This window comes from Alligator mississippiensis, chromosome 4 (genome assembly GCF_030867095.1).
Source record: "Alligator mississippiensis isolate rAllMis1 chromosome 4, rAllMis1, whole genome shotgun sequence".
In the NCBI taxonomy this organism is placed as follows: domain Eukaryota; kingdom Metazoa; phylum Chordata; order Crocodylia; family Alligatoridae; genus Alligator; species Alligator mississippiensis.
In genome coordinates this window covers 182,508,613-182,533,809 of record NC_081827.1, presented here as the reverse complement: position 1 = coordinate 182,533,809, position 25,197 = coordinate 182,508,613, and the positions used below count along the sequence as shown (strand labels likewise).

Sequence of the window (25,197 nt, the reverse complement as noted above, 5' to 3'; positions counted from 1 at the left end):
ACATTATACTTTCCCTCCACTGATATTTCATTTTGACCTTTGTTCACAAGTTTTCTTTGCATTTGCTGCATTTATATGAGAACCCTAAATGGTGGAGATAAAATACTTTAAAAGCTAACATTTTGAATTAAAATTTAAATTAGCAGTAATGGGAAGAAGAATTGTGAACAGGGACTGGAGGATTGTGACTATCCTTACCTTTACCCTAGATCAGTGCTGTGAGATCCTTCTAAGGGTGTCATGAAGTGTTACCCTAGTTAGGTGTGCAAATACCTACACAATTCACAAGGTAAACCCAGAGATTTCGAATACGAACCCATAGTGTCAAAGGCATTCTGACCTGCTGTGGTCTTCCCGAGTTCTTTTCAACAGAAGAACTGCTATATTATTTTTCTATAGTCAAGAAAATGAGTGAAAGCTAAAATCTGGCATTTTCCAAGAGGTGCATTAAGTCTAAAAAGGTTGGGAACCACTCCACTAAGCTAATGACCAATATACTTCAGTTGTAAAGCAGAGCCAGAATCTGGAAAATGTTGAGAGTTTAGACTTGAGGAGGCATTTAGCAACTTTAAAAGAAAAACATAAAACAGTACAGGTCCATCACGCTTAAAACCAAGTTCTGTTAGATAAAAACACGTGAAATTACTATAAAGAGATGTATTAGAAATGAGTTCTTTCATTTACCCCCGGTTTGTTCAGATTGCTCATTTAAAACAGTAATTTGCACATTGCCGATATCACTGTTCCTCCATTACAGTTAGCCAGTTTTTGTTTTCATGTAGCTCTTTAACACAGCAACAAGAAAAAAAAAATAAAAATGACTACAAAATACTGGCAGCAAGGGGCTTGGAGATGGTCATCCTAGCTGAAATTATTTAGCATCCCTCTTTTTCAAATTCCTGGGGCTTTCATTGAATCTCTTTTAAATATTTACAAGGTTATTTGCTTTAGTTTAGTGATTGTGTGTGCATGTACACATGCATGTGTAACATCATCTACTTTTCAGGTTATAAAAATTATTTAAGAAAACTACACAAACTGGATCTAGATACCTAGCTATATCTACACACAACTATGTAAGGGCTGACCAAATTACTAGCTGTTGGCACCAAGCTACTCAACATCTAGGGGCGCGATAAGGCCAAACATTTTAAGTCTCATTACTTACCAATGCAACAGTATAATGTAATATTTGTTATGCATATTGTACAATAACTGTACACCATTTTTGCAATATCCAAAAGATGTTCAATTAAGGCTTGTAATCTAAGGCACAAATAGACAACACACCGTAGAGTTCAAGGGGGAAAATGTTCCCAATATAAAAATACAAACAGGTGCAGCAACTATATCCATGAAGTTGCTCACTAATATAGCCAGGTATAATTGTATCAAACTCATAATGGAGTTAAGTTAATCAATTAAGTAATATAAGGAATAAAGGAAGAAGAAAGCAGGAGCCTCCTTGTAGCATGACTGTGTCCCCGGGGTAGCCATGATGCCCACTGGTGGCCATGCCACTCCTGCTCCACTCCAGTCTACCGGGGTACCCTCCTTTTTTTCTCTTTCCTGCCATGACTTGATTAAGTTATCTTATTGAAAAAAGGGAGGCTGCTCCAGGGTCCCAAAGCAGGCCCTCCTAGCTTGTTTTGGCCAGTGGGTTCCTCTCGTAACCAGCTAACCCCAGTCCTGCCCTTCAAGCACCAAGTTGTTTCCATTGGCCTTGCCTGTCCTAGCCTCAGCCTGCACCAGCCCCCTTGGTCCCTGACCCCAGGCAAGGCTGCCTAATGGTGAGTGCCACCCCAGACACCACTCCATGGCCTCCAGACCTCCCATGTAGTCACAATCCAGTCCTCCAATTCTTAATCAGAGCATAAACGCAAGCCCACTGGCTGTATAAACAGAACTCTCCCTACACAGGATCATAATTCCTGGCAAGCTATAGAAGACCCCCACAGCTCTTTACTTGCAGCTTCCAAGGGCAGCTTGGTTGCTGGTCAGTCCCTCTTCTGCAGCCATCTTGCTCAGGAACTCTTCTTCCTGCTGCACTGGTCTTATGTGCCTCCAAAGCCCTTCCCGTTCCTGTCAGGTGGCTCTCTAGCCCTTCCACAGGGTTTATTTTGGGCCTGATGACCAACCTGCCTTTTCCTGGTGCAGCTTAGCTCAGTTGCTTGTGGCTCTTTGCTTCTGGGATGCCTAGACATCTGCCCTGGCACAACTTACTGCTCTGCAGCTAGCTCCTGGGGTAGTTATTCCCCAGGGGTAGCCCTGACCTTCTGGGTTTTGGCTTTCTGGCTTCCTGGCAGCTAGCCTTTGCCTAGCTCCTGGTCTCACCCCACAAGCTTCACCTGCAGCAGCATCCTCTTGAAAGTAAGAGGAGCCTCTGGCTGGCTCCCTGTTACACTCTTCCTCTAGTCAAAGACTATTTCATAATATAAATATGCTATAGAATGAATGTAATAGTGTGCAACAGAACTTTTATATAATAATAATATTATTATTATTATTATTAATTATACTACTACTACTACTAATAATAATAAATATAGATCCTGCTCATTTCTTAGGAATTCATAACTACCTGAAAGTCTCTGGAAATCCTACATATCATGATAGAGTTACTACTTAAAAATAAAACTAAATGAAACATGAAAAGTCTTTTTGAAAACAATAAATTTTAAAGTGGGAAAGAAAATCTCCAAAGTATATGTAAAATAGGTTTTAATATTATCCACTTGCACAGAAAAGTATTATTACATAAGCATCAATACTGGGGGATTATGTCCTTCTGAATTACAGTAGAACCCAGCTTCTTCACAGTGGAGCTCATTAGCCCCCTGCAAAAATGAGGGCTTGCAAAGTAGCCAGTGTTACATGTAGCCACAGCAAGGAGCTACAAAGGAGGTGCCCCAGCTGTTTACCACAGCTTTTATTCCAAAAAGAGACTACTTCTCTAATCAGATAAGGGAGACCGCTGTAGTGCTCCAGCTGAGAGGAGAAGTGGTAAAGGACAGTGAAGTAAAAGCCAGCAATCAGCTGAGAAACTTGTCCTTAACTCAGCAACTTGCCATATCATTAGCTGTGAACCATCCCAAGGCATAAATATCCAAGTTCTACTGTACAAGCTTAAATTTTTACCTATTCAAAATGAATGTGCCTTTTTTCTTATGGTAGTGCAGTAACTTACTTGCCCAGTAAACCCATGCTTAGCTGTTTTACCAAGTGTACATTGTAGCCAAGTATGTTGTTAGCCGTAGAGCTCGTATTCTTTATATTGCAGCATTTGACTCAAAAGGTAGGAGGAGAATAAAATGGAGTAAGGCAGTTACCAGTTAGACTCCAGGGATACTTTAGGAAGTTTTATAAGAAGTTCTCATTGTGGACAAGGTGTCCAGCACCTCATACTCAATGCACATAATCAGATGGAGAGAATGAGGATACATACAGGTGTAAAAAGCAGCCACAAGTCTTCTGTTAGGGCTGGGTCTCAATATCTGCAACTTTCTAGTTTTATTTTACAGGGAAATCTTCCATTAGGATATCATTTATTTCCCTGCGGGTCTGTTTATGGACCTTAAGGGAAATGGGAGGAGAATAGTTGTCTCTTCTAGATACTGTATAGCTCATTGAACTGTGAGTAATCAGTTATGAGTAATCAGTTTTAGTCTGGGTTTCTTTTTCTATAAGAGAAAACAGAGGCAGAGCTAAGTTGAAGGTTTATACAGTCTTACCCGCCTTTTCATCATGCATTAGATGTTGGTTTTCAAAGAAATGCACAGTATGTTCTCCATGAAAGCTGGCCAGGAAACACTAACATGTACCTATCAGGGCTTTACATACAACAGACCTGAGGTTAACTGTGGAATACTTTTTGAAAAATCTTGGAAAGACAGAATTTAGTAAAACTCATGTTTTGGCAAAGAGGGCAGCTGGGGAAGAATGGACTGTAATAGTTATCATAACACAACATTGCTTAAACACTCTTCTGCTCCACTACGTACATATTCACAATGAACTTTTCCTTATATACTACAAGTATGTGACAGTGTGTGTCTGTGTATGCAGGGGAGAGGGGAGGGTGGGTACTGAACATACCAATCTGGGGTTCAATCAAAACTAAAATTTCCCTGAAGAGGAAGATGCTCATTCCATGAGCAGGTCTACTGCTTTACCAGATGTGATCTTTCCATTCTTAAATGTTTCAACTATACAGGTTGTAAGGTTATTTCTAAAAATATAATAATGGCATGAGTGTTCTCCCCACTTTTTTTTTTTTTTTTTTTTTTTTTTTTTTTACATAGTACAGGAGAGAAGCCATTCAAAATTAAGTCACCTCTGGATAATTTATGTTCCAGGTTCATTCGGAGAGTTTAAATGAAAACTGTCATGTAACTATAATAAGCTGCAACTAACAGAGTTGCCAGTTTCCCTGGGCTAATTTATCCAGTCACTTTCTTAGCTACAAGTATTTAAGGTGTAGGTTGAATTATGAACATTACTATAATAATGTGTCAAACTAATGATTATATGCATTAACATATTTTAGTTTTTATAAAATGGTTTAGACTGAGCCTTTGCTTGCAAAATATCAAACTATATAGTCATATTACAAACAGGATAACATTTTGTTTTTAAGGAGTAGTCAGATTACCAAAGGCTGATTACTTGATCATGTGGCTAATCAGTCTTACATAGGATTGTTCACTGTCACATTTTAAAATACTTCATCTTCAGAAATTCTAGCAACAAAATTCTGGCAGCAGAACTTCCAGGCAGGATGTCTAGATACATACAGTTTAAATGAACAAGCTTTCCAAATTGGGCTCAAATTTTTCCTTTATAATGTAGATTGTTATTGAAGTCAGTCATACATTTTAAACAAATCGGTGTAATTATGTTCCTATCCTAGATACTTTCAGCTTGTGCATTAATTTTGGAGGATTTTTTTCCTTTTTAAAGATTACAAATGTGTTTGACACTGATCCAGGGGGAATGTCTTCATCACAAAACCATGATATCTTATGAAACAGGTCTGCATAAACAAGTCATCACACTTAGAGACACCTAGAATCAATTTCAGTCTGAGATGTCTAAGCAAAATTATTATTAAACAGATGTATTAAGAGAACACATGCAGACCATGCTCCAGTTAGGCCCCACTGAGCTAGATACTGAATGAAGAGAAAAAAATTAGAGTCCTTGTCCCAAAGAACTTACAAAAACACACAGGAACACATGCATAGTGCTGCTGTGCATAATGGCTGCCACTAAATCTTCATTATTCATGCTGACAACTTCAGTCCATAGTGAGGCTGGGGTGGTGTGGACACTAAGGTGCACAGTCAACAGCCCAGAGGTGGCAAGTTCAAGGCCACAGCAGAAGTGCTCATGACACATCCTGTCAGATTCCAACGAATCTGCAAAATCTGTTAAATACTTTGTCATAAGGACATGAAAAAGGAAAGGACTCTCCACAATAAACTTACTTAAAACAGATCTTTTCTACTATTTAAGAATGTGTAAATATAACACAGCATATTTCACACTGCTTCAAAACATTGGGTTATATTTTATATTAAACTGAAAGTTATGCAAGAACAAGTGTGCAATCACTTTTAGTATTACATCAAGACTATGTACCATGTGCAATACGAATCCCCCTTTGAGAGGGCATATTAGCAATTTTGAAAAAACTGATGTTAACATAGCAATAGTCTGTCACGCTGGAATATTTATATGGTGGCTAACATTTTCACTGTGTAACAGCCGTCTTCCAAACTGTACCTCCTACTTACTCCATTCATTATATTACCTTTCATTTTGTTTCAAAGAGCAGATTTAAACAACTGGGCCAGGGTTAGCTCGTACCTAATAATTTGGGAAGTCATGTACATGCATAATCCCTGTTCCCCAAATGCTACATGTGCTTTTGTAATTCCCTCCACAAGAACACAAAACATCAAAGGTCTGGTTAACAGCTTGTGTAACATTTGTGTGTGCATGACGTAACTCGTACATATTTCTGTACTAGAATGGAGTATAACATTAATAAGCAGCCACCTATTCAACACTACTAACTCAGGTTAAATTCTCACTACAATCAATACAGAATATAAGCCTTAAGCAGCTATGAATTCTGTTCATGAGTTTTGGAACCATTTTCTTTCCTCTTCTTTTGTGGAGTTTGAAAGAAACACAAGAAATCTGATCCAAGGAATCTCAGAACTGTACTACAGATTTATATTGGTATATAGGTAGAACTATCCTGTAGTCACTCTTAAAGCTCACACATAGGAATGTTTGAGTGGTATCCGAGTGAACGTATCATTTAAAATGACAAGACATAACTACAGTTAATATTTTAAAAACATTTAAACTGCACGATAAGGTTAAAAAGTCAGAACTCCTACTTAAGCTGCAGCAAGCACCCCCAGAAATTCTAACTGTGATATTCCATCCCCAGGCCTCTAGTTATAGACAAATTGGCACATTCACAAGTGGTTTACCCTTTACTCTCATGTACAGTATATTTGTAATGTCATTAAGATTTAAGTAACCCAACCCGAAGCTTGTAAGTAACCACTTCTAAAAATAAGTTATTCTTTATGTTTATATTACAGTAGTACCCAGAAACTGTTTTAAGGCCTGGGTCCTTCTATGCTAGGCTCTGTTCAAACATAAGAATACAAACAATCCCTGCTGCAACAAATTTATTAGGGAATAAGCTCAAATGGACAGCCCCACATTTAACTTCAGATGTTTCTAATGTTTACAATTCCAGCCAATTATTGGTTTAATATTTCATTCACAGAGCCAAACACATTGGCTACATATAGAGCAATGGGAGATTAATAGCACAGGTGAGATTAATAAAATTCAGAGTATTTTCTCCTACCTAAGAATAAGCTGCTCTTTGAACATGAGTGTGCACCAGTATTTGATAGAATGGGAACCAAGACATCCTGAAAGCTCTCTTCTCAATGGTTAAGTCATCAGTAAGAGGCAAAAGATCTTTCAAAAAAAATGAACTATTAAATACAGGCCAGTAAATCTATATTCAGGCCTCTAAATAAGTGGGCTAATTAGAGTAATCAGCCCTCTTGGAGATCAGTCCATTTATTTAACTGGCTAAGTCTTTAAGAAGTATAAGCCTAAATTAAATGCTGTATTTTCTAACATACAACACACTCTGAAATATAATACACATCTTGTTTGTGAAAGACAGAATGAAGAAGAAAGGATTTTTCCAGAGTTATGGCTACACAGTGCAGGGACCGAGCCTTTAGAACCTTCAGCTGATTCACCTTCCTTTTCCTGCATAGGTCAATAGGAGCAACCAACAGATAGCAAAATTGCACTAAGAAAGGTTAGCTTGACTGGTAGAACATCAAGACCATTACAAAAGAGAAGCAATCATTAACATATGTAGAGTGAAAATTCAATAGGTCATTAAGTCAACTGGTTTCCTCAGCTGGCTCAACAGTACAGATTTCCCTCGCCAACCATAGTTTTGCCAACCATGGTTTTGTGTATCCATGCTTAATATTCTATATACCATAGAATACCATTGGCTATACCACTGGCTACCACAGTATACAGTTTTGAGTAACCACAGCTTCCCATGGCCGCACATCAGCCTGCCACCTACCATTTTCCCCATAAGCCTTTTGTCTTGCCAGCCATGAGAACTCTAACCCCAGCGGTTGGCAAGGGAAACCTGTATGCTGCTGCAATATGGAGCAAGAGTCAAAGCAGACAACCTCTATCTGAAGCAGAAAATCAGCTTCCTTGCTTAATATACACCCCACAGTTTTAGGAGGTGGATTTTTTGGAGAAAGTGCATGTCGCATGCAAGAAAATATGGTATCCCATTTAAAAAAAAATCTTAGTGCTAAGGTTTCTGCATGGATACAGTTTTCTACAGAGCAATTTCTATTGTCCCTTTAAAACCAATCTGTCTACTTTCAGAGCATCCTCTCCTAATTAGGCAGTATTTTTACACACCATTCACAGCAGTATTTCAATCACTTACTTTTATGTGCTCGTGTAGCTGGGCCTCATGCTGCCGAGAGAGCTGTTCATGCTGCCTCTGGAACTCAGCAATGAGGATTTGTCTCTGGATTTGTTGTTTTTGTTTGAGAGCCAGGAGCTCTTGCTGGAGCTGCTGTTCACGGAGTGTTGGCTCTGTCACAGGCATGGAAAACTGATGGTCCAAACGGAGGTCCATAGGAACTGAAGTTGGTGCAACTTGCAAGGGCAGTGTTGCAGTCACATCAACTGCAAAATTAAAAAACACAACAATGATCAGCCTACTTGGAATTCAACTGTGACTTCAGCCACCAGGATACTGTGCATTAAATTTGTTAGGAACCACTGCATTTGAACCAGGACTTCCACTTTTTATATCTCATGTTGTTAAGGATGCACAAAAAAGGTTTGTCTATTTGTTCATCCACTGGGATGTTATTCTCTTTAAAAAGCAAATTATGCCATGTACAACACTTTAGGGTGTTTTTTTCCCCATTTAGTCAATTAGAAAAGTCTGCTTTCCAATACAAGCATATCAAGGAAATTTAAAAAAAAAGTTCATGAGCTCCCTTTACATCAAGGCAAGTCTGCATTATTTAAGCCACACATCTTCACTTCATATTTCTAGTGCTTGTAGGTAACACTTGAAAAGAGACGGTCAACGTTAGCTGAAGATAAGATTTTGCAGAAAGGATCAAGGTCTTGATATAGTATACTGTATCAACTTTGGGAATACTACTGTTAGGAATTTCAAGATTTTTCTTTCACACGCAGCATTCTGCACAATCTTCTTTTAAAGAGTCTCCCCTAAACAACTCTCCCCACAGAAATGGCCAAACAGAGCTTCAAAATAAAACAAAAATGATACTGATAAAAGTTAAATTAATGACATAAAAGTAGCATCCAGAACAAATGAAAACATCATTAGGAGTATGTCATGCTGTAAGATCCACTAATCCAAACAGGAACCAAATCCTGGAAAAATCACTCTGGTTGCCATAGCAAAATGAATACCCCACATGAAACTATGCCAACTAGATAATAGCCAATAAAAATATCCTTTGACATGCCTTTCTTCAAAGCTATTAAGAGTTACGTATTTTTGTACTTTACTCTAGCTTAAGTAAACAAAAGCACTTCAAAAGTCTACAAGTTATTTTAGAAACAAAGCCATATCAACATTGCTTATGCCTGTAAAAAAAGATAGCGGTTTACCAAACAAAATCAATTTAAAAATGCTTTTTAGCCAACGCTGAAATCCAGCAACAGATCCTGGGATCTAGGAAAATTTGCTAGAATATAACTGGACACCTCAACTGCTCCTCTTGCACATGGCAACACACAAAACATAAGGACACAGCTTCACTTAAGGGAGGGCTCCCAGGGTGACTGTAGAATTAGCAGTTGTGAAAAAAGAACAAAGAAAGCCTTTTTAATGTACTAAATTCAATTAAAATTCACTTAGAAGGTCTTGTGATTGTCCCTAGCAGTTCCTACAGCAAAGGCTTAAGAAAAGACATTAACACAAATGTTGAAATAACAAAGGGAAAATGCCTCAGCAATTCCAATTTTAAGATGGGCCTAACCTTACTGAACACAACTTGGTGAGTGTGTGTATTAATCTGTATAGCAAAAGAAGCCATAGTTAAACATCACTGTAGGAGAAGCACGCCATGTTAAACACAGGAAACTCTTTTCAGAATAGAAGCTTCTTGTTTTGAACCAAACTGCCAAATTAATTTGCCTTAGGAAATGAAGTTGCAGCAACAACTCTATTGGAAGAGAGAAATAACTGAAGTGATCACTGGAAGTGCAAAGGTTCCCCAGAAGACACCCTTTCACAGAGGAGAATATATATTTTAACAGAAAAGCACTAAATGCAGCTCAACACACTAGCAAGTGAGGTTTTCTGAAGTGAGTGGGGACCAAAGAATGCTACATCATTCCCCTGTACCATTTGCTTGAAGACAAACAAGACTTTTATCCAAGAATAAGGAATGAATAAACACGTACTTGGCCAGTTCCATATGAAGGAATCAGGTCTTTTACTATACAAATGGGTTTCTTTGAGGCCTGGAAAATTGGCAGAGGGCAAATTTCTAGCAAAGATGTTACAGCAATACTGATTCTTGACTTATCACTATCATCTTCAACAGTATACTAAGCAATATTTGGTTATAATCTTAATTTCTGTACCTTACCATTTTATTCAAATCTAAAATCAACCTCTTATTTAAGACGCCCCCCCAATAATTAGATTCTATATAGGGAAAACGTATAAATTCATTATAATTTTCCAGGTATATAATCTAATTATTGAAGGGCTGTCTTAAATGTGTACACCTCCCACAGCTACAGAAAACAGTGGCTGGGTGTGGGGATGGTGGTCTGGTGGCTCCCTTGACCTCAGCCTTCCCCCACTTGTCCCCCTGGAGCCTTCCTGTCCCCCTGCCACCTGTACCCCTCCATCCCCAGCTCCCCACAGCCCCTGCCCCTTCTTTCTCACTCTCCAAAATCTCTACCCTTCCCCTTGCTCCCCACAATCTCTGCCTCTCCCCCCCGCCCTGGCTCCCCACACTTCTGCATCCTGCTACTGCACACGATCTCTGCCTCCCACTCAACAGTCCCAACAGTCTCTGCCTCTCTTCCTCCCCATCCCTCACTGTCAGAACCTGCTCGGGCTCTGTTGCCTCCCGGAGCACAGCACCTGGAAGAGCAGCCCCTAGTGGGCCATGCAGCAGCAGCACTGTTGACTGGCCAGGTAGGGGATGGAGTTTCCCCATGTTCTACACCTAGGAGGAAATCCGGCCCAAGCTGGAGCCTAACTGCACCTGACACTAAGATGGGAGGGGTGGGGTGGGGGGAGGAGGTGGAAGCTGCAAAGGGCAAGCAAAGGGGTGGGCAGGAAGCTGCTATGGCTGCCTCTGCTTTGTACGTGAATCTAAGACAAGGGACTTCTCCCCCCATGCTGATAAGGGAGAGAACCTCATCTCTGATTCAAGTAAATATGGTATATAACTTTTTCTAATTTTCTGAATTTTAATATTGTATTCCAAAAGACATACCATAGACATTACTGAGTTACTGATTTTCTATTAAAAGCCAGTATAGCAGGGGAGGTAAATCGTTGGTCTGTTCTTTGAAAAATCCCGAAGTATCCTTACTGGAACTATACTTGCTAAAAATTACACACACATTAAGATAGGTAGGTAGGTAGGAAGCCAGCCAGCCACACAATCTATGGAACAGTTTGGCTTCAAACTATTTAACCCACATAGAGCAGAAATTAACTATAGAACTTGGAAATTCTAATATAAGAAAAGCATTAGTCAGTCTGTTTGTCTGTACCACTCCGGGTCAACTGCACATGCGCTGCCAGGAGGGCGAGCGCTGATTGGCTGCGAGGGCCTGGAGTGTTACGGACAGAGGTGAGGGAACCGCTGCGCTGGCTTCTCTTCCCACCTGACAACAGCAGGCAGGGAGAGAGAGGCAACAGGGAAGAGGAGAGGGAGGAAGGGAGGGACGGAGGGTAGGAGGGAGGGAGCGGGAAGGGGTGTTTCTGGTGGCAGCACCCCTCCCTGCCACCCCCACTTGCTGCCGTGGCTACCTAATCCCAACAACAACCAGAGAGCAGGAGATGGGAGGGAGCAGAGGGGGAAGGGAGGCGGGGGTGGGGGGGCAGGTTGCATGCTGCTGGGTGTCAGCAGCTGCCGCCATGTGCAAACTCCCCCCCATTCCTGGGATCCAGCGGCAGCATGAGATGGAACGGCAGGGGATGGGGGGGTACACAGGGCTGCACCAGGAGTGACAAGGGGGCCCATGGAGCCAGACCCGAGGGGGGGGGGGCGCACAGGGCCGGAGGTGGAGTGGCAGCACCACCAGGCACTGGGTGGCAGCGCTCTGTCCTGCCTGTCCCTCCCCATCATTCAAGACGGGCAATTTGCTAGTATTATTTATCATTCTCTTCACTGGTTGAAAGGAGATACCCTTTTACAGTAAATCATTGTCTATAATGTTCATAATCTCATCATGGCCATGTGAATGAGAATCATAGCCATTTAGCAATTAGTATATCACTGTGAGAGATACAAAATAAAACAGTAATAGCTTTTTATACAGTAGAAACACAGCAACACAGAAAAAGCGTGTAAAAGGGTTAAAGTTACACAAGAGTGTAAAGACAACAACTATCTCCCTCATCATACTCTCTGCAGGACAGTATCATCACTACAAAAAAAATGAACAGTCTGCAGGAAATAAGTAATCTGCAGGACCTAGTGGTTGAATGTCACATCAACAAAAAGATGCATCCATTTTTTAACATTCAGTGAAGGAGCAGGAATGCATACAGTATGTCACAATCTGGAAAATGTTATATGAAATCTAATTTTTCTATGCTTAAGAAGTAACTGCAGATCCAGTTGGATAAACTTAAGATCCAAGGGAAAAGACAAAAGAAGTCTTTTTGCATTACTTCAGTCTTCTTTCATGGTAATATTTACTCTTAAAAACTGCTGAGTTTGACTGTTTATATGCCTCATGTAAAAAGTAAACAGAGCTTTTTTCCCCCTCCACATGACTGCACTCTGGTCAGAAAATATTTTACAGGATCTCAAAAGAACTGAGGCATGAAGTTGGATCTCGATCAAACAACAAGTATTAGGGCAGACTAGGAACAGACAATATCATGATTTAGGTAAAAAGGGAAACTGATCCTAGAAGTAAAGGGTATATTTACACAGGCTGATTAGAACACGTTGGAGCAGACTCAATTAATCAGGTCTGCTGGAGCGTTCTAATAAGAACGCTCCAGCATGCTGCAGCATCTTATGTATTCAGCATCCCAGCATTTCAAAACGGAGACCAGAGCGCTTTAACTAAAGCTTGTCAACCAACCTTTAATTAAAGCACCCCTGCCACCATTTTGAAATGTGGGACACTGAATACACGAGATACTGCAGAAGTTTTCATTACAGCAGTTCCCAAGAGCCACTCTAATTAAAAGCACCCCCACCCCAGAGCATGTGTAAATGCCCAAACTGACTTGGATTTATAAATCGTTTTGTCTGGAAATCACGGAATCACAAAAAATAGGGCTGGAAGGAACCTCAAGAGGTCACCTAACCAATCCCCTGCTCAAGGCAGTATCATTCCTGTCTACACCATCTAGTCACTTAACTTGCTCTTAAAAACTTGCTAAGATAAATATTCTACAATTTCTCTAGGCAAACTACACCAATACTTAACCACCTTTATGCTTAGCAAGTCCTTCCTAATATCCAATCTAAGTCTCTTTCTCTGCATTTTAAGATGGCTACTCCTTGTCCTATATTCTGCTGCCACAAAAATAGTCTACCACTACCCATAACTACCCTTCATGTATTTGAAAGCTGCCATCAAACTCTCCTCTGTCTCCTATTCTGCAGGACAAATAATTCCAGTTCTTTCAACCTTTCCTTTTAAGTCGCATGTCCTTAAACCTCTAATAATTTGTATTGCTCTTTCCAATCTGTTGATACTTTTCTTTTCTTCTTTTTCAAATTGCAGTACCCAAAACAGGGCACAGTACTCCAGGTAAGGCCTTATCCATGCTGCATAGAGTGGAAGAATCACTTCCCCTGAATTGCAGCTGACACTTGTTAATACAAACTCAGCATGCTACTGGCTCCCCCACTGACTGTTATTTTTTAAAGTGATGTGCCCTTAAATGCCCCCTGCAGGCACCTACAAAGGACATAATAAATTAGAGTTTTAAGCTGAAGGCATCAAATACCAATGATAAGGGGAACATTCTGTACATGTCTGATTTTTAAAATGTCCCCCACCTGGAACTGTATCACTACATAGATCTTGGAACATGTGAAGTAATGCTTTGTCAACTCTCACTCCTTAAAAGCATCCCATACTATACTGAACCATAATTCTATATATTCACTGCATTACCATATTTCTAACAGGGAACTACCCCAGATGCTATTTAATATCAGTGGTCTCTAATTAAGTATAAAAGCTGAAGATGACAAAATCTGCAGGTGACATAGTGGAAGAGTGTTAAATCATAAAAACAGAACAGTAATTCTAATCTGTCCGGAGTGTTAGATAAATCCATTCAAAGGAAATGCATTTTCATATAAGACTAGCTAAGTGCAAGGTCACAACCCAGAAACACAGAATGCATACCATACCTACAGGATGAGAAATTTAACTTGTGTTCTAAAAAGCAGCAATCACAAAATGCCATTTTTATTTTATCACCTGGTCAACTTTCCCCTTCCCCACCCACCCCCCTGCCACATGTCTCTCACCAATCTCCCAGGGCCTTGGATCCTCACTGTCACACATTTGCATTTTCACAGACCTGCATTTTGCACACTGGCTTCTATTCCCACCAGAAGAACACAAAACAACAGCAGATTCTCCCTACGCCTGAAGAAGGGTGCTTGTGCCGAAAAGCTTGCAAAGAACATTTTTTCCAAATATTTAGATGGTCTAATAAGAGATACCACATTTACCCAAAGAACCTTGTTTGCAATCGCAAAAAGGATTTAGGAGTCACAGTGGACAGCTCCCAGTGCAAAGCTATGGCAAAAAAGTTAAGGCACACCCTGGATATATTATAAGCGAGGGAGCAGGGAGGTGATTTTAGCTCTGTGTTTGACACTGATGAACCAAGACTGAAATACAGTGTCCAGTTTAGATGTTCACTTTTTTTAAAAGGATGTTGAAAAATCTGTGAGGAAACAGAACCACACAAATGAACTGAAGGCTGAGAAAAATCTCAGCAAGAGACTTAAAAAGCTCAATATTTGTTCAGTTTTTCCAAAAAACAGAATAGGAGACTTAATCAGGGAATCTTAACGGGGTGATGCTGGATGAGGGTCGGGGCGGGGGGGGGGGGGGGGCGCGGCTATAGCTACCCTAAAATGTGCCTTAGCCCCTCCATAGCCACCCCTCCCAGCCCCGCCCCTATCCAAGCCCCTGGCCTACCCCCTGGGTTACCAATGCTGCTCAAAATACACAGCTGAACCTGCCCTGCTCCAGCCCACAGCCTGCAGAGGCACAATGCTCCCAGCCCAGCCCAGCCAAATCTGTTTGCATACAGTATATATTTTAATTCTCCTTTTGCAGATAAGATAGGTAAGACACATGTTTAAGTGCATATTGTTAAAAAAATAGGGTGAATAAGTATGTTTGGCCAGACCCCCAATTTTCTGTCTAGCCCATCTCAGCCCCCTCCCCCCACCAGGAAGAGGCTGGTGCTAACCCTGAATCTTAAGTACTTTCATAGGAATAAAATACTAGGCACTAAGAAGCTACAACAGCAAAAAATAACAAGAACAAATGGTTTGAAGCAAAACCAAGGAAATTCCATTAAAACAATGTCTTACTTCGAAGCAGGGAGAGTGTTTAACACACTGGAATAAACTGCCATGAGAAGAATTTGTAGATTTGTAGATCTGACCTCTTATCTCAGTCAATATAGGAGAGGAAACTGGAGCAAACCATCAACATCTTCTCAATTATCATTATTTTGGGTGCTAGCATTGTACATGAACTAAGGGAAAAGCATATCAGGGGAGTACATCAGGGGCTCGGTTAACAACTGTTCACCAGGGCACCCTTGGAGAGAACCAGGAGTAATGGCCACAAACTCCTGGAACACCATTTCAGGCTCAATATTAGAAAAAACTTCTTCACAGTCAGGGTGTCCAGACTGTGAAATAAATTCCCTCCAGAGGTGGTGCAATTGCCTACCCAGGAAATCCTCAAGAGAAGACTAGATAGTCATCTTGCTGGGGTCACCTGACCCCACCTGTTTTTCCTGCCTCGTGTAGGGGGCTGGACCCAATGATCTTCCAAGGTCCCTTCCAGCCCCTTACAATCTATGAATTTTGTTACGCTTAAAAGCTTCTCTACCTTAACTATAAAGTTGGTGCATTAAAAAGGTGCTAAGAAATAAGGCTTGCTTTCCACATTTCCTGGACCATCACTGCACAACATTACAACTATATCGTACAAAGTTACATAACAATTAATCTTGGAGGGAAAATATTTCTCTGGTTCATCATGCTTTGGGCTTTTAAACTCTTTGAGCTGTCAGAAAACAGTACACGTTAATGCAGTTTAAAAAGACTGCACTGTAATGCAAATACACAAGTGCTGCCTCAGTGCTGTTGGGCAGTGTTAACGCTGACTATTTGTGAGCTGTGCCGATAGCACCAGGATGCCATGCCGATATGCCTTCAGAAAGGCAAGACTTTGTGTGAAGCCCAGTCCTGGGCCCCTTTAAAGGATGAATGGAGTATGCTTTTTTTAAAGGGGATATTATGATTTCTAGGCATCTGTGATGCTCTGTATTTAAAGAAGGGGCAGAAAAAATGAAAATGCATATATAGCAGACTGGTTCAGAAAGATATACCACACTGTCTGGGGGAACTGCTTGCAGGAAGGTCTAAAAATGATAGTAAAATAAGAACATGAACAGGGTGAAAGTTCTGAACTGATCCATTGCCAGAACTGCTTAGATATCTGTCAACAGCGAGGCTGTACCTGGGAAAAAGGGGTTCCTACCCTGCTGTTCAAAAATAGCACACTAACAGAGGAGAAATTTCTCTGGGCAAATTTTCAAAGTGGAAACCACTGAAACTAAGTCACAGTATGGAGAACTGGGCCAGGACTCACTGGTGCATTCAGCGTATGTCACGAGCAAAAAGGCAGACACTTGCAAGGCTATAATGTTAGCACCTACCTGGGAACAGAGATATACTAGATTTTTTTTACACCAAGTTTTTAATTTGCCTAAAGAAGACTTGTGATACAGGCAGGTCAGATAAAGAAAGCATTTTATACAAACAGATACAAAAAAACTATGCATAGGGATGACATGTTTGACACCATCAACTGTCAAGGTGAAATGTGACAACTGTTTAACAGTGTGTGAAAATGGAGTTTAGGATATGAAATACAAATAAATACCATATTCAACTGAAAGATGGGTGTATGCATGACATTTCATTGCTTGAATCACTGTGACTTTAGTAACCAGAAAAGGGCCAGGACTTGACTTTGCATATTATCTAAATAAAGAGTTCCTCCAGCAAGAGTGTCCTTTACTATCCTGTTAAGGTTTGGAGTCGTACAGACTCAAAAGAGCTATCAAAATCAATCACTAACATAAGAACTCAGTAGCACCTAGCTAATTCCTACAGGTCTCCCATCCAACTACTGGCTCGGCCAAAAGCTGCCTAGCTTGTCAACTAGAACAAGTCAGAACAGTAACGTACCTTCGAACCTCCAACAGTAGCTTCAACATTCACACCAACGCAACAGCATCTTTCATATAATAAAGTGCTGCTCCAATGCATTACGGAGACTTCTAGTGTTGAACAAGCTTTCAGCTGAAATATTTTGCTGCAGGAAAGGGAAGTTCCTCCAAATACTTAGACTATAGAGGGGAGGAGAATTTTTTTTTTTGATTGAAGCATTTTTAGCAAAAGGTCAGATTGGTGGAAATATTGCCTTCTTTTCATCCCACCACTTACTCCTTCCATCCCTGTTGTGTCTTGTGTCCTCTTGCCCTGCTCTGTTCTTCTCCCCTTTCCACCTCTCTCACAATTGGGCTATTTCTTTGAGTATAACTAGTAAAGCTTTAGCAGCCTCTGAACCACAACAGTGCAATATGAGTGTCAGTGGCATTCCAAATACATCTACCGAAGGAATTCTCAAGCTTTTCATAAAATGGTCCATATTTTAACAGTGACCTCCCTGCCCATTCCTGACCACATAGCTATCTGTGGAAACTACTGCAGGGGTGTCAAAGATATAGCCTGTAGAGCCCTGTTATTTGGCCCACAGTGCTGGCCGTGGGTCTCAGACTGGACCTACATACGACATGTGGTATACCCCAGGTCAGTCCAGTGCCAAATGCAGCGTGCACTGGCCCAGCCATAGCCCTGTGCTTGCATGCTGGCCCTCCACTGGACCCCCACATGCTGGATCTGGTACACAGAGCTAGTCTGTGAGCCAGATCTGACCTGTAGACTGGCCCTGTGCCACTCATTCAGTCCAAGTCTGATACCCCTGGCTTCCATGGAAAAGAATTTTAATTTATTTTAGCTTTCTTTTAATGGGATTTGGCAGCTAGAAACAAGAAGGAACCTAGCACTATAAAACCCATCATTTGCTGCATGGACCATCAATTTGGAAGCCTCTGATCTAACTCAAACTGTAAAGGCAGCCAATTGTTTAATTAATTATTTCACTGCAAAACTCAAAGGTAGCATTACCTATTTACTCAATATGCACTGGATATTTTAAATTGGATTCAGGCTTGCAAGAATTTAATGATTTTTAAGTAGTTTGCAAATAGTAAGTGAACCCACACAAAAGAATCTTGGAGATGCATCTAGCATTGTAATACATCCTAAATGTGCACCAGGATGCTATCCTTACACTGCAGTTACTATTAAATTGCTGGTGTGTAAAAACTACAGAGTATAATGGTCTGTCAAATTCATGTGCCTGATGTGCTATAGTATTTTTCCAGGGTAGACAAGTTTCTACTGCTGGCTAATTTCATTCCTTACACTTGAAAGGAAATCAGAGGAGGAGGAAAAAGTGGCCTAAAGTAGATTAAATGACAATTTCCACAGCAACAACAAAAGCCAGCAGTTGAAAACAAAAGTTTGGAACAGGAAGATTATGCACAGCTCACCTTCAGAAGCTGCATGCACTATGGTTCTAAAGGAGCCAACTTAATTATTCCCATCTAAACAACATTAAGGATGGGATACTTAAGCATCTTTGTTCCAAGGAGACGTTAAACATTATTCATCTAATTACTAAACATAATGAAAGCCGCATGATAACTATACTCAAAACAGGTGGCAGTACTTTTTTCATCAAATCCATTTTTCAAAATCTGGTTTTTCATATAATTTAATTCTAAATCTACTGAAGATAATTCACTAGGGAACAGATTCTGATCTCCATTAATACTTGTGTAAATCTGGGGAAATTCCATTGACTTCAGTGGACCTTTTCTGGAGGTACACCAATGAAAATGAGAGCTACGCTAATTTTGTATTAAATTCAGGATGTTATCAAAAGATAAATAAAAAACTTTGCATAGTACATTAAATACTAGTATAGCTGCCTGGAATTTCCAGGCTTCAGGCAAAATTTGCCTTTTGAGGGAATAGTGGAAGTAAACAAAATACATGCTCAGAACTGCCAATTCACATTTTTTAATACTGTAATAGTTTGTGTTTTCCTTAGACCGGTGGTTTTCAAACTGTGGTCTGTGGACCTCTGGCGGTCTGCAGACTATGTCTAAGGGGTCCGTGAAAGATGACTACGATCAAAAGTATGTGAATACTCACATTTACAATTCAAAGGGCTCCGCATCTCCATTCAAAATTTGCAAAGTGGTCAGCAACTCCATTCAAAATTTTTTAGGGGTCTACAAATGAAAAAAGGATGAAAACCACCGCCTTAGACTAATTCTTGAATTCTTAGATAAGAAGCTCAACTACTATTTTTTTAAAGTGTGTTTATAGCCATCATAGCTGCAGAGATGAGTTTCATATTGTAAAGGTTCAAAAAACTAGGATGCGAATAAAAAGAACCACTAGTTTTCGGGGGTATTTTTAATATGCTTTGAAAAATCAAATGGATTTTTATGCCATATTTGAGATTGCTGAAGAGTTGAAGTTGGCAATATTGTATGGATCCTTACTTCCACTTAAAATAAATATCAGAATTCTTAAAATGAATACATTTCTAAAAGAATGTAAGGATTTTGTCTGTCTCTAGCATCTGCCCCTCTCATACCTAAGGAAGGCCATCTGATGCCCAAATACTTGTCCAGCAATGATACTCTCTCAATTATACAGCTGGTCCAACAAAGCAAACAAACAAAAAACCCACAAAATTCCTTCCCTCTTGGACATTTGGACATTTCCTGGACCACCACAGCTACAACACTCCAGCCCTACTAAAAGAATGTAGACATTCTAAATGTTACTTATGCAAACTTGATAACATTCGGATCAAATTTTCATGTCTTCACTGAGAAATTGTTATATTTTCCACTTAACACAAATAATTTTGATATTTCATTCTAAATAGGCACCTGGCATTAAGACTCAAGTACCACAGCTACCAAACAGCCTAGTTTACTCGTGCTTCTCTTACTTAAAAAATAAAGGCCATGAAATAGCAAAAGAAATTCAATATTTCTTTTTGCATTATTCTCTCACTGCAGTATTTGGAAGAGAGAGTGAACTAATTAAAAGCCTTTTTCAACAGTAAATTACTATTGATTTGTTCTGTACAAAACATCTAAGTTGAACCTCGTAGCAGAGTTTAATACTCCTGAAAAAATTCTACAAAAACTCACATTTTCAATATTGAGTGATATGCAATAAAGTAAAAAAATCACTAAAATGTCTTAAGTTCGAACACAGCATGCCAGCTGCAGACATCATAACCACAATTCCCATTCATTGTATTCATTGAGTAGTGCGTCATACATGACTCGTACTATTTCAGTCTCAAAAACTATTTGAAATGCCATGAGTTCCCAACAGAAGTAGCCAGTGCTTCTGACCTACAGAGCCCTTCTGAAAACAATAAAACCTTCTCTAGTTAATGAACGCATCATCACAACAAAAAAGCCTGTATTCTTATGAATATTTTATGGTAGACTAGAAAATTGCTTTTATAGGTTCTGCCTTGAGAACATATTAATACAATCAGATTCATGACGTTAGCAGAAGCACAAAGGCTATATTCAGAGTTTTAATGAGAAATGCCAAACCCATGAATTAGAAGACAAGATCTCAGTTATGAATAATAAACTATCTTATGTTCTCCATGTCTTTTTCTTTATTGTAGGACTATAATCTGTAGAAATGAGGACACTGTACTTTTTTAACTAGATATGCATGGATTCTGTTCAGTCTCTCAAGTTAATATTACTTTTATAGCAAGTTGAAACACACCTTGCTATTCGCTTCCAAAATAAGGGAAACATTTACAAATTTCCAAGTTAAGGTGTAAGCTGCAACTTTAAAATCTAAATCATTCTTATTTATTTTTCTTATTGATTTTAGCCAAGAGTTCAGTACTTGGTTAAAGTGTTTTTTGTGGGGTTTTTTAATAAATGTGAAATTTCAAAGTTTTTCTAACATGATTAAGACAGTCATATCTTACTTAAGAACTGCCATAATAATCTGCTCACTCTAAATTTTCAGCATTTACCATGTACATTTTCCTGAAAAAAAAGAAAAATCCTTTCACATTAAAATATGTAGGGCTGTATATAGCACAAGGAAAACCTACCCGTACATTAAATCTTTTCTTTTGCCCCCTGTTTTGACATACTGTAATATTAAGCATCTTTTTCAGAAAGGACTGGGGAGTACCAACATATTTAACATACTTGCAGAAATTGAATTACAAAAGTTTTCCAAATATTTATTTTTCCCTTTTCTGATGTAGTTCAGTCAATCCTTCAAGGATTTATTAGACTATCAAACTGTTAAGGCTGGGGAAACACTAAAACGTTCTTTAAGATTAGTTTTAATCAACAAAATACACCATAAAAATCTTTTAAAAAAAGGAAGGCCTTAAATGCAAATCTCTTCACTTAGATAGACTGTTCTCAAAGGAAATGTATTTTCCAAACTTAGTTCTAAATTTACATACCGCTTGTGAGAAGTTTAAGGAAAAATAGAAGTCTATGCTTTTGCTACATTGAATGAAAGGCCAGCTTCAAATATGGAATGTATTAAATTTATCTTTCCTTTGACTTGCTCTCTCTCTCGCACACACACACACAGCAAATTCAACAGAAACTATCAACTACCTAGACCTATCCAGCCCAGTTTACTCTCGCTTCTCTCCTGCAACAAGAAGACACTAATAGCCTCTCTCTACTAGAAATACACAAGAGGCAATTTTCTGTTTGAGGCCGAGGAGAAGAAAAAACACATTAACCAGAATAAGGACATACCACACTATGTGTCCGTGAGAAGCATGAGCTTGGGCGACAGGCTATGCAAAAACCCAACATAGGAGAATGTCAGCACATAAAGTAACTCTATAGTCCCTGGTGTATTTTTACACCACTACACATCAGAGTGGAAATCACTCCTTCTGCATCTATGTATTTGAACTTGAGGCCAGTGCTTTCCAGAAACTATTGACTCAGCCTCTCTCCCTTCATCTCCCTGCCTCTCGTGACTTTGGCTTTGTTTCTACCCAATGTGTCTGCCTTTCCTCTAGTTACTGCCATGCTACCATTGCCCCCCAGATGTATTCTGCCAATAATAAAGCTGTTAGTCTTTTAGTAATTAAAAGAAATAAACTGAAGAAACCCTGGTTCACACCTGCAGGATTTCAGTTATTGCCCTGAAAGTGCAAACAAGACTCAAAATATACCATTCTGAAAGACCAAGGTAGGTGAACAGTGATGCACGCAAAGCAGCTATTTCTGATGAAGTTCAATGAGTAAGCATTTGTACAGATCTCCCCTAAGCATGGATTTATTTTATTTTCATTGCTAAGAAGAAACCAGAAATAGTAATCCGTGTCATAGTCTTTTATTTGAAACATTTTATTACCCTGAGGCTAACCTACTACACTTTCAGATTCACATCATCCAACGCCTAAAAATGCAGGGAGGGACAAAATAATTTCTACATGTCAGAAAAACATGTCATATATACTACAAGTACACTGAACAGCTGGGACACTTCAGAGCCATGAATTTCATTTCTAAAGGGTACAGTACTTACTAGGTACAGATCATCTTCAAAATGAGGTAAGAACTAACCATTCACTCAAAGCATATGCTAGAAACAATTAGCAATTTTCAACAGTTTTATCTGGATGGAAACATGTATTACTTGCTTGTTGCTACAGATTATATTGGCTTCTATAAAAAAAAAAAAATCAAAAATCAAAATGAAAACCCACATCACTTTCAAGTAGCCGTTTTCTGCTTCCATAAAATGTTTGTCAGCATTGAAGAGAACAACGCCTATCAAACAACCACACCACCTGGTACTGTTCAAAGATGTTCATTGTGCATGCAAGGCACTCTTTCCACTGTCTACACTTCAGTAAATGTCAAAACTCATCGAAACACTGAGAGACAGTGAGATCAGGGCTATTTATAGAAACACGCTTCTGCAGTATCTAGCTGCAGTGCCAAGATAAAAGAACTATATTTTCATATAAATCAAAACGGGACAAATAAAAACCATGAACAGCATCAAAAGAGTGTTGGAAAGATCATCATGTGTTCAATGCATTAATTTAAAATATGCTATTTGTCTGAATAAAATATTGATCTTTATTCAAATAACACGATGGAAATAGTTCAAATTTAACTGGGAGTAAGGAAATGAGCTGTTTCACTGCAAGACCAGAAGGTAAGAAAAGAAACAAAGGCTTACATTACCATGATACCATTACCTGTAGCCAGTGCATCTGCTGCAGGCAATGATTATAATCAGGAAAAAAACCTGGCACTACTGCCCTGAAACAGTTAAAATACTAATAATGACAGTTCAACCACCAGCTACACAGTATGGCTGATATCTCTGAGAACCAGTACATTCAGTTAACAATTTAAAGAAATCCACCTGCATTCTAAGAACATCTATTCAAATGCTATAAAATACAGACTTATTAGCCCTTTATTCTGAGATTTCCTACTGGCAAGGATTTATTGGTACTAATGTTACCTGGGTACAGTAGGTCACAAAAACAAATCAAATATTTACACTACTGCTGGTGCCTTTCAGAGATATTCTTTGATAAGACAGGGATTATCACAGCAGAGGTTTTAAAATTTAGGGACAATATGGATGGGGTTCAAGCCAATGGATATGTTTAAAATGAAAAATGGCAATATGTATTCGAACAAATTCATTTGTTACCAACAGTCCAGTGGACTAACAAGTTGACACATACAGTAAAGTTAATACTGCCTGTCACATCTACATTACCACTGCCGATTTACCTATCCCTCAAAAACAGACCAGGTCAGTTACAACAGTTGGTATTATTTCTGAACAGCTTGCTCCAGCGTTGCAGGGCTGAACTCAAATAGCCTGGGTCCTTCTCCTCAAAAGTCAAGCTACTAATAAAAAGCAACTAAAATTTCCTAAAAAACAAAACACACAGATTGCAATGCAAATAAGCAGTAAAATATTTTTTGGACGTGAGAATTGAACCTCGACATCCTAACAGCCTTTGAAAGGTGTCAAAATAAGATGCTGAATTCTCTGCAACAGATAGGATTTTTATCATTCACAGTAAAATAAACTTCAATTGTTTTCTAATTATTAATAAAACCTAAAGGAATAATAAGGGGGATTTTTTAGAGGCCTAGGCAATTACAGCATCTTTATGATATTGCTGAATAAAAATATGAGTTCCACTTACAAATTTCTTAGAGTTAGCTATATTTAATTTTTTTTTTCCCTTAAAAATAGGGAAATATGGAACTAAAGACTTGAAAGGCAAGGAGATGCAGGTTGTCTGATTTATCCAACTCATTTCCATAAAGAAATAAAAAACACTGGAAAAAGTTGTTTTTTGTGGCAATTTCTTGAGCTTCCTGCAAGAAGTCATCTACAGTGGATAATATAAATAGCATTTGAACAATAATTTGTAGCACAAGTTGTCCTACCTATTCATTCCTTTCTGTGGAGTGAGAATGCACCAATGCAGACAAAACTTCAGGCAGTTGTTTGAAGGGAAGATTAAGAAAAATTTCTCTTGAAAGCCAAACACGTTCCCATAACATGCATGGAGTCTTCAAGCACAAAAAAATAACTTCCATTGCAGGAAAAACAAGGATTAAACCACAGACAAATCACAATGTAAATGAAAATGCATGAAAGCAACTTTCAGGCTGGACCTGATGATCTTGTGAGGTCCCTTCTGGCCCCAATGTCTATGAATCCATGAAGTCTCTTCTGTGAAGGTCCTGTTCCTCCCTGGCTATGTAGCTGCCAATATTTAGTACAGATTAATCCCCAGGGTAAGTACTTGTGAAGTACGTCTTGAAGATTCCACTTCTCTACCGGAAGAAATTATGGAGTCGGAAGACAGCTGCACTGTACATTTAATTGCACAACCTGAACCACTTAC

The 25,197-nt window shown here is 39.3% G+C and overlaps 1 protein-coding gene across 8 annotated transcripts in view; it reads right to left on the bottom strand.

Annotated features, from left to right (window-relative positions):
• HDAC4 (histone deacetylase 4) overlaps positions 1-25,197 on the bottom strand; it is a 426,792-nt gene that overhangs the window by 197,220 nt on the left and 204,375 nt on the right. For all 8 annotated transcript variants that reach the window (XM_019492149.2, XM_019492145.2, XM_014594242.3 and 5 more), the window contains one exon: positions 8,033-8,277. In XM_019492149.2, coding sequence (XP_019347694.1) covers positions 8,033-8,277 — 245 coding nt within the window. The remainder of the gene's footprint in view (positions 1-8,032; positions 8,278-25,197) is intronic.